Here is an 11264-nt window from a genome sequence, read left to right on the forward strand (position 1 = left end):
GATCGAGTGCTACTCAAAGTCAGATTAGGTTAGCTTTAATGTTAAGTTAGATTTTAAATAAAATCCGTCTACTGGCGCCTCAATGAACGCCTACATGAAGCGTGCATATAGAGAACTATGTATCCATGGATATTTCCGGTGGGTAAAGCTGACTTTTCATACGCAGCACGCTGCGGCAATACCCAGACAGTATACGATATTCATAAAATATTTACAAAATATTTAGAAATATTTGTAAGATTTATTTTAAATATTTTGTAAATATATTTTATTTTTGTCTCTCTCTCTTTCTCTCAGATTGCATAGATTATAAGTCATTAATTATACATATTATGAAATATTTATTGTAAATGTATAGTATAATATATGTATATGCTATGAAAATACTTAAGGGGATGCTAGAGCCGCCTGTATTACCGATAAAACTAGCGTTTTAGATGTTTTTGTTCCTGTCGAATTTCTTCGTAATGGTTTCACAGAATAAAAATTTCTTTTTCACGATTAAAATGTACACGCTAATGTATTTGTCGCTGGTGTATTTTGTGTTCAAAGCTAGAAAAAATAAAAAAAATACAAATTTTGAGAAAATTTTCATGTTTATTTAAAGTCTATTATATTAACAAAAATGGAACTATTTCAATCGGAAATTTTCTTGAATAATTCCATAATAACTTCGCCAGTTAATATCTAGCTTTTTTAGTAAAGAATTTGCCGTATTTCGCTGAATGCCAAGATCGCGGCAACAGTTCATTCCAATATAATTTTCCTTTGGTTTGAATTTGGTCTGGTGGGATTTCAGTCTTGCGATCATCTTTCTGCAATACCGATTTTTTACAGAACAAATCGCAAAACAGGAGTACAAAGAAGTACAGAAGCTCCACTATAGCGATGAAACTAAAGCCGATGAAGACGCCACATATACTGCCGATATCACCTGTAAAACGATCATTTTTGTGATACGATATCTAGAAAGGGAGGATAAGACGATTTGATGAAATGGCCGCGTGTTTTCAATGTTTATTCTTAAAAAGCATTACGCGCATATAGTGACGATTGAGATGGTTTCTTTTGCCTACAAATCGATTGTCTACAGCATCGTTTGCCTATTTTTGTCGACAGTTCGTTTGCGCATAAAAATTATTGCCTACAGCTCGATTGCCTACACTATACAGTATACAAACACTTTTGCGCACAAATAAAAATTTCAGAGACGAAATCACATTTGCCTACATGTATCATTGTCTACAGATCGGTTGCCTATATATGTAGTATTATTGCCCACAGAAAGGGTTAGGGGGAAAATGTTTTTTTTTTAAAGAACAAAACGTGTTTTTTTATTGAAAATATTCTTAATGTTTTAAACATGTTTTAAACATATTTAAAACAAGTTTTAAAATGTTTTAAACAATACTTTTAAAGCTTATTTATACATTATTAAAATGTCTGATATTCACAGGTCGTTTTCAATTAATTTCAAGATCATTTTAAGTAAAATCTTAAGAATTTTAGAATTTAAGATGCTAATTCGAGATACTTTTCAATTGCGGCCGTTTTAATAATACCTCAATTAAACATTGAGCAATTCTGTGTGATATACCTTTTACGTTCCTTCCGCTTATCAATTTTATCCATTTTACAAAATTATTTGTATAGCTTTTGCCTTAATTGATTATTAAAATATATTTAAAGAAACTAAGTAAAATAATTAAATTCATAATTATAAGATTTCTTAAAGAAGCATTGAATAAAAGAAAGAATCTTATTTCTATAATTAATCCTATATTCAAAATAGATTGCGTTTATGTCATAATTTTTTTTTTAAATTCTTAATCTAGTAAAGACATATAAAAGTTCGGATTGTAAAAATTTAAATTTAAACTTCCATTTACAAGTATAATTTCTTAATAATCTGTACTTACTCAAGAGATTATACCAGTAAGAAGACATATCTTGTCTCAATTTGATTGTGCGGTGTTTCGAAAAGTATACATGCAGCAATCCTTCATTAGTAATTTTGTAATTTGGACTGAAATTCGGCAACAAAGTAATGGCGACATCTTTTTTAGGAACAATCTTTAGAAAGAATTTTATTTTTTATACTAATAAAAATACTGTATGCTTACAATATGTTAGGTTCAAATGTACCGTGATCCATGAAAGCTCTCATACTTAATACACTATATCTAGTGTCGTTGCAGGCAGGGTAACAATATATACAATGTAAAGCATCATTTTCTTCTTGAAAAAGACTGGATTCTACGTCCTCGTGAGAGAAAATTGTCATTCGTTTAGCTATTCCAGAAAATAAAGGATCAATATATAGTAAATGACATAACCGTAATTATTAATTTATTTATATAATATGTTATATATAGATAATATAAATATTAAAATTTTCAAATTACTTATGTAAAGAAACACCTGTTTTTATTATTAATAATGTAATAAAATATTTACATTTATACTTAGATAGGCATTGGAAGTCCGTGATATTACAAATACGCCATGAATCTGAAGTATAACAAAGTATATATATATATATATATATTACATGTAGAACATAATAATAATAATCACAAATAAAGAATATTTTTAAAATTAATCTGTAAAAAACACAAAATTGTATAAATAAAATTAAAATTTCTTTTTTGTAAAGCAAGTTTTAAAGAATCAGATTATTTTTTACAACATAAGGTAATTAATTTCCTTTACACAGTTAGCTCCAAATGACTTCCGAATGATCTTGACGTTAACTTTGACTCTTAAGGAGGTTTTGCGTGTTTCAGTATTTGTACATACATATTAGGATGATGACTCAAAATAATAACATTGGAAAAAAAAAACCCGTTGTTATATTCAACACACATAATAAGTAACATGTTGCCAACATTTTTTCGAGAAAATATTATATTTTATTCATTGAGAGAGAAGAGAGAAGAGAGAAATAGTTGCTACATCATTAGTTAATGGATATAAAGAAGCCACTAATTTAAAAAATTGCGATAATCTTTCAAAATAAAGTCACACTATTTCTTAAACATAAGTTCTGCTTATAATTCACATAATGATCTTTTACGCCGAAACGAGCTAAAACACCATACTCATGTCGTAATCGCTCAATATTTGAAAATATAACGTGAAAAGAATTTCATTCCATATATTACTGAAATCTGTATCTTGTTTGTTTGTGTATTCAAAAATTATATTCTATTCATATAAAAATTGTTTCGTTAGTAATTTTTTAATAAACAGTAAGCGATGGAAAATGTCAAAACACTTTAATTTTTAGGATCAAGATCATTCGGAAGCATGAATAGTTAAAAAAATTAATAATATGCTTTTACTAACGGTCTTCTTTGCCACGACGTGGGTAAATGAATGGTCTGCATCCACAGTACTTTTGTATGTCATTAATCTTACAATTAACGATACAATCGCTATAAGTATATATTGTAATATTTGAAAAAATTATTTCACTTGAAAAAACGCAGTTACGTTTATTTCTGGGTAAATTTATAATGTTACGACTACTGCTAAAGAGCGTTGCTTCCACATTCAAATATGTTTCATATTGAGGCATTGCGAGTACCTCCGTGACACCACCACTGGTCATATCCGGATAATCAGTAGGATTGAACACGACCACCTAAAAATTCAATGAATATTAACAATAAGAATCTTATTTTAGACCGTAACATGTGAGAACTCAATCAATATTAGAAATTAAAATGTTTATAACGGTCGGAACTGGATCTTTAATGCTTGAATAATTCAATCTTGAATTACTATTATACTCTCATATATTATAGTCTCATAACTCGGAAAGTATTTAATGAAAATGAACTTCATTATAGTATTTTGAAAATTTCTCGCTATTAGCTATTAAATTCTGGAATAAAAAATATGGTGTTCCATTTAAAAAGATCGATGTGACCTTGACCTGATCTGAACAACGCCACTCAAGGTCAAATCAATGGTACCTTCTTATGTCCCTCTTCGAACCATACAACTTTTGTTTGAAACATTTTTCCATATCTACCACAGTTTTCGAGAAATCTTAATGCCTAATTATTAAAATGGTACACCCTGTATATCCGTACGCGATTCGACTTGCATATTTCAAGTAATTCTCAAGGGAAATTGAACATATTAATTCGATCCCGTGCAAGAAGTGCAAGAGTAACGAATTACAAATTGTGAGATATTTTTTTCTGTAACGAATGACTTTTCCAATCCGTTATAAATAACTATTGACTGTTCCAACTCTGGTGTTACATTATCATCATAAAAATTCGCAACGTCATTACCAAATTGTTATTATAACAAGATAACTAAGGGGCTATCAAGATGTATGTCTAATGTTACAGTTGTTAAAAGTTACAAAATAAACCCCTAAGTAATTAATAAATAACGGCAATTATACAGAACTATTATAGTTGCCTCCATTCTCTGTTTATTTTACATAGTTGCCCTTGATATAACAAGCCTTAAAGAATTAAATTAAGTTCCTACGATTTAATTGAGATTGTTATTTATTTCCATGAAATCCTCTTAATTATGTAATTCCTTTTTAATAACTATTTTAAATAACAAAAGTTCTTTTATTCAAACTTCTATCATTACCTTAATAATCAAGACACGCTGACGAAGTTAAGCGAAACATTCTAGGAACTCTCTATGTAATTGCGTATTATCAAGTTTTTCAGAATCTAGATTAAATATCGTTTTTTGTTAATTAAAAAAAAGTATTTTTCCAGATTTTTTTTTTTTTTAATTTTGCATGAACGATAAATAATTTTTCTTTGATAGTAAATTTAATTATAGCTCCGAAATGTAAGTCGTTTTAAAAAATGTGGGATATAATTAAAGACCACTGTTTTGCTTTCTCAATTAATTAAAATAGTGTATAATATCATTTCCACTTACTTTCCAACCCTTAACGGGCAATATTGAATAGAAATAGTCATCCAAAAGTGGATCCATCATGACCGATAGACCGCCTATTATTCCGAGAGTCTTCACTGATTCCTGGTCTCTTGGTTCAATTATATTGTTCAGTCTGTTAGGGTATAATTTTTGCAATTAATTTCAAATAATTTTTCAAATAATTGTGATGCTTATATTTAACAGTAGGGTGTTCCTGTTTTCTTGGCAAAACTTTACCAGCATATTCTACAAGTAAAAACAAGAAGATGTATTTTTGGCAATATGCATTAATTCTTTCAATATTAAAACATAATAATGAATTATTAATCATTAAAAATTAATGCATATTGCCAAAAATACATACTTTGGAATATAAAAAGATAAGAGAACTTGCGTTTTATTAATTTTAAATAAGTTTTTCTTTGATTAAAAATTGATTTCTATTAAATATCTGTTAAGAAAAATTTATTTACATATTAATATTATAATTAAAAAGTACTCATGAATTATTCTATATAAAAGATCGATTTTTCTAGTAGCGGTAGTTAATCTTTATAATGCATCGCGTGTACAAAAATAGATTAAGGCAAACAGCAGTATTTTTTTGCAATATTATTGATATACTACGATCAATAATCAACAAATATTGTGAATTATTTAATATTATAGAGTGTTACGATTCAATTGATGTCAATTTGGTATTTATCAATTTTAAATATATAATTAGAAGATATTTAAAATAATTAATTTAAAAAAATATATATATATTTATTGTCTTTAATGTCAAAATATAGTGATAAAATATAATAAAATAACACAATGATAAATACAACAATTTTATATATATAATAGAACATTATCGTATAAATAGTAGAACATTTTTATATAGTACATAATGCTTCTGGGAAGAGAGGGCTCCATTTGCCTACAAAACGAATGCCCACAGCTTAATTGTTTGCACATAATGATATTGCACACAGCGTATTGCACACACGACTGTATTGCATCTAAAACGTCTTTTTAAAAAAAGAAAAAATAAACGCCAAGGGGACCCCCGTTTTGGAGATATACTTCATTTACCCATTCTGAAACATGTCGCTGCGCTGCCTATCCTAACTAGTCGAATAAGTGGTTAAATTACTACGTGTCGTATGCTTCTCGAAAATACATTTTGAAAGCAGGATACTCACTTGGGGATGTCATCGCTTTCACGCACATAATTGAAGGTACAACAGTATCCGTCCTGCGTCTTGCGAAACTCAAAAAGCTCTGAGCAATTTCTGTAGATTCCATGCAACTTACATTTCATTAACATCGAACATTGTGGTGTCAGCTGAAAAATGCAAATATACGACATATATTATAAATTTCCGACAATTTTTTATATAAACGATAACAACGGCTGATACGAAGTATCGTGTAAATAATATTTTGATTGCTCTTCAGAAGAAATTAAAATCACCTACATCGCAGAAAAATAAAAAAACGTGCTTGTCTGTGCATAAATGATTTTTATTTATTAGAATCACTAGAATATTGAAAGTTAGGGAGATAAATTTAGACAGGGAGTACTCGAGAAAGATCAGCATAAAAATGGGATCACGCTTTTCGAAGAAATTTGCATTTAAAATTAGACAAGCTTTTATATATATAATTAGACAGAATTTAATTTCTATTATTATACTAAACAATAAAAATTAAGCAATTTTCATTATCAGTTACCTAATTATTATACAATTAGAAGAAGTTTACGCGTATATATGTATGTATATAAGAAAAGTCTAATATAAAAGTGTTTTTGTAAATAAAACTCTAGTACATCACATATTTGAAATAAGATGTTGATTGAGTTTGCATACGTACAGTTTTCATTATTTCAGTGATATCATAAGACCCGTTATAATAAGTTGTTAAAAGTTTATCTAATTTCACATCTTGACTATTATTATTGACCATCACAGAAACGTAGAGATTGCCCAGCTGCTTTATCAAATCGAGAATTTCATCGACTGACTGATCCGTGATTTTTGCGTTAGAACTAGTTCAAAAAAAAAATTTAAAAAAATAAAATAAGAATAAATATTTCAATTAAAGTCATCATGATACATTTCAAGGATATCTTTAATATACAGTAGCAAGGACAAAAAATGCACGACTTTCTGTGACCACGTAATTGATGTCTACATTGTTCAATAGCATAATATGTTTCATATATTTTTATAATACGTTATGGTATATTTATATTATAATATACTGAAAATATTTTAAAGTAATGTTTATATAATATAAAATTGAACAAACTGGTGTCTGTAATGAGAAAATTAATAATACTTTCAAAGTTGATAATTAAGTTTTTACTTTATGTGACGGACAAATTAGTGTGACGTACGTCACATAGATACAATGCTGTCAAAACTCGCAATAGCCCGACTCGCAACAGCAAATCTTATTGATTTAATTTTCTGTAATAGTAAATAAAAAGACAGTTATTAAAGTAAAATTATTAAATGATTTTCGAAAAAAAGTTCTTATAACATAATTATTTTTTTTATTGTCTTTCATTATTAAATCTTTTAGCTTAGAATAAATTGTATTGTGAATTTTTAGTGAATTTTTTGTATTGTGTAATTTTTTGTAAATAACAATAACATTTGGAAACAGCATCAATATCTTTACTAGAAAATAAAATATGATGAAAAATTCAAATCGAGCATTTTTTTAAATCTCTACTATATATATGATAATCTATTTATGTCTACTCTACTATACTGTATAAGTGTACAACAATAACTTTAATAGTATATCATATATTAAAATGTGCGTTTGCTAATAAAGCATATAACAGGGACACGAATTCTTGTAAGGATGTCGGTCTGTAATAGTATCTCATCGGTATCAGTGTACATAAATGCAAATGATGTGTTTAATATACATGAATGTAATTTGCGATTATTTAGTATACAAATCCAGCTCACATATTGGTCGCCAGTTTTTTCGCGGATTGCAAACTAATCCTATTAATGGAGCAGATGGAGATTCCTGAAAATTATCGTGGTATATATTTTTTATCAATACGATAAAATAATCTTTTATGTCTCGAAAATTATTGATTTTATCAAAAAAGTCTAATTGTAAGAGACAAAAAATGTTCATTTTGATCCAATTAAGCTTACAGAATTTTTTCGGAATTTTTGTTCAAAGTTTAGATTTTTTAAACAAAAAATTGTTTATAGCTTTTTAACGACCACTTAAAAAAATTAAATGTATATAGATGCTTTTTCGCAGAATAATATAAGGAATCGATTCCAATCATTTTCAGTCGCTAGAACTTTGATCGGTCGGTTAATGCATTTTCTAAGCGATTTTTCGGGGATAAACCGCTCGCCTATGATAACACCATTTTATGTCCCCCTAAAGCCATACAACTTTTGTCTGAAATATTTTTTTCTAAGATTAAAAATAAAAAAGTTGTTTGGGGTGGGACATTAAAATGGGACACCCTGTAGATATATGTATATACATGTATATATGCATAAATATCAATTTAGACATTTTCGTAATTATTATGATTGATTCCATCCAGGAAAAGTTTATCCGTTAGGAAATAAATAATCTTAGTTAAATGAACTATTAATATAATATACTATCAAAAATAAATCTTTATAAATAATTGCATGCACATGTACAAGTTAAGGAAATATCTTAATCTTTATACCTGGAAAGGCTAAAGTGGCCGTTTTATGATCATGTGCATCCATGGAAATTACTATAGGTGATGACACAAATTCTTGATAAGAAGTATAAACCATACTCACCAGAACAGATATAATTATGCAATGTATAATAACCCACGTAATTCTGAAAGATATATTTAATTACACAACAAGTGTAAAAATGACATTATTTAGTTAAAGTGGTACCTTATTTATTTATTTTACTTGCTTATTTTATTTATATTTTTAAAAGTTCAAAGACAACAATAGAGATAAGAATAAAGCAAAAGTATAGATTTACGTGTTGTAAGCCAAGCAACATTGAGCAATAATTTGTTCGTTCTTATTCATATCACAAAGTGTTCATCACTGAATTCGCACCGCGATATTAACGTCATCATGCGTAAATTTACATTAAATCAACTAACAATGCCATATTGCGGCATTTTATGGAATTACATTTTTTCCGCTTTCCTTTTTTTCTCCTTTTTGCAAAATGAGTCGCGTTTATTTTTTCTCCTTTTCGCAAAGTGTACCGCGAAACAGGATCATGATTTGTGGACGTCTTAATTTATGTGTGAACCGCTACTAATCCTAAAATTTCTATTCACTGCGGTATTATTAATTTCGCAAGAAAAATACACACTCTAGAAATTCCTACATAATCCTATATTCATTTGTGTACACACTAATTATACTGTAAATAAATGTGATTTTGATTGATTACCTCTCAAACCAAGGTCTTTGAGAATCGACAAGGTATTTTAAACTGTTTATACTGGAATGTTTACAATACAATTTTAAATACTTTAATATAGTTTTCAAGCGTGATGATTTCTCCGAAACTTTTGTCATCCATGCTTGCTTGATAAAAGTATTGTTTTTAGCTTTAACTTTATTCCTTTCGACCCACATCATTTATTATCCGTTTCTTAAATATATAACACAAAAATTAATTAATTTCAGCCTAGAGTAAATAATTATTTAAGATATTATGTATTATTCAACATTATTATGTGTAAGTTGCAAGTTTGCAAATTGGTCTTGAAATTAGATTATTTGTAAGATTAAAAAAAGTAATCGTAACAAAAATATGTAATAAAAATGTAATAAGAATTATTTAAAAACTTTTTTTCTATACAAGGTGGTAGTTAAGTACCGTAAATGTAGGTGACTTGGGACAGCATATATTTTTGTTAAATTTAACCGTGGTATCCATCCATGAATCTCTAAAGGAAGTTTAAAACTTAAACTTCCTTTATCCTGGATCTACAATAGAGTTCTAAGCTTTAAGTCATAAGAAATGGACGAATCATAGTCAATTATTCTCTTTGAATTCGACTATAATTGGTCAATCTCTTACGACTTAAGGCTTAAAACACCTATTGTAGATTTAGAGACTCATGGATGTATTCCATGATTGAATTTAACAAAAGCACATGCTGTCCCAAGTTATCTAAACTGTCCCTAATCACCTACATTTGCGGTACTAAAAGGTAACTCTTTAAGGAGTAATTTTTTATATTAGATAAAGCCGAATATTTCATAAGGTCCATATATTCCAACGGCTTAACTTTAAAGATATAAGGTGTCAAAATTGAAGGAAAAATTTCTTCTAAATAAGTTTTATTTCCATAAATTTCAAAAATCATTCGGGTTATTTTAATGAAACTTTATGTATGTTTAACGTTTTATTAAAATAGCTTGAGTGGTTTTCGAAGTTTTTAGAAAAAAATAAAATTTGCCTTTCAATTTTGTATCTTTAAAACTATATCATTTTGAATATATGATGATATGAAATTTTCATCTTGAAGTAATCTGAGAAATCACTCCTTAAAATCTTTTAGATACTTAACTATCACCTGCTGTATAAACATAATGATGTATAAAAATATTGAACTAAAATATCGAATGCCTTGATACATCCCAAATATTTTGCAAAATCACAGTTTTTAATTAATTCTGATTTAAAAATAAAATTCATGATAAAAACATATTTTATACTAACTACATTTCTTGATCAACAATTCTATAACGTATATACTTCTATCTATCACATCAATTGGCTTCTATTTTTTAAATAGGGACCAAGATGCAAAACCAAGAGATGTATAAGTAAAAATGAATTCAATTATAGATACATTATGTAATTTTGCAGGCAGAGAATAATTAATATCCTTAGAATATTTTTCAACGTTACACAATTATCAAACTTTACAACGATCTAAACTTTGCAGAATTGTACAAGCAATCGTGAAAAGATAAAATATAATAAATTAAAGTAATAGTGTGTGTAGTTCACTTACTTTAATAATCGCAAATCGATTGTATATATACGAAACGAAAGAAAATGTTATAGCTAGGTATGCAACACAAAATAAAAATTCTTGTAACACAATTACACTGTGTTATGAACGACACAGGTATAATAATATCCCAAGCACTTGTGCGGCGCAAATGACATCAATCTGGGATTATCATTAATGTTATTTATATTGAAACTCGGAAGCTATAAAACGCGCGTGTGATCGATTCGTGCATGCATTGATTTCCATTATGATAAAAGAGCAGCACAAGATCAGATCGTATATCTGGTATCGTTTAATTACTATTCCGCTACACTAC

The 11264-nt window shown here is 28.0% G+C and overlaps 1 protein-coding gene across 1 annotated transcript; it reads right to left on the reverse strand.

Annotated features, from left to right (window-relative positions):
* Nucleotides 1-680: 680 nt before the first annotated feature.
* On the reverse strand, nt 681-9554 carry LOC108721450 (sodium channel protein Nach). Its single transcript, XM_018446000.1, has 11 exons — nt 9367-9554; nt 8642-8784; nt 7902-7965; nt 6790-6964; nt 6117-6259; nt 4927-5059; nt 3349-3646; nt 2458-2511; nt 2124-2292; nt 1920-2026; nt 681-934 (listed from the first exon to the last, which is right to left on the reverse strand). The coding sequence occupies exons 1-11, from the start codon at nt 9552-9554 to the stop codon at nt 681-683; spliced, it is 1728 nt and encodes a 575-aa protein (XP_018301502.1).
* Nucleotides 9555-11264: the final 1710 nt, after the last annotated feature.

This window comes from Mycetomoellerius zeteki, unplaced genomic scaffold (assembly GCF_001594055.1).
Source record: "Mycetomoellerius zeteki isolate Tzet28-1 unplaced genomic scaffold, Tzet1.0 scaffold174, whole genome shotgun sequence".
Taxonomy (NCBI): Eukaryota; Metazoa; Arthropoda; class Insecta; order Hymenoptera; family Formicidae; genus Mycetomoellerius; species Mycetomoellerius zeteki.

Excerpts from the sequence above, each read along its gene's own strand:
- LOC108721450 (XM_018446000.1), bottom strand. The coding sequence starts at position 9,554 with ATGTGGGTCGAAAGGAATAAAGTTAAAGCTAAAAACAATACTTTTATC. Across the intron at positions 8,785-9,366 it reads CAAAGACCTTGGTTTGAGAG|AATTACGTGGGTTATTATAC; the intron begins GTAATCAATCAA and ends TATATCTTTCAG. Across the intron at positions 2,027-2,123 it reads ACATTTGAACCTAACATATT|TCCAAATTACAAAATTACTA; the intron begins GTAAGCATACAG and ends GCCGAATTTCAG.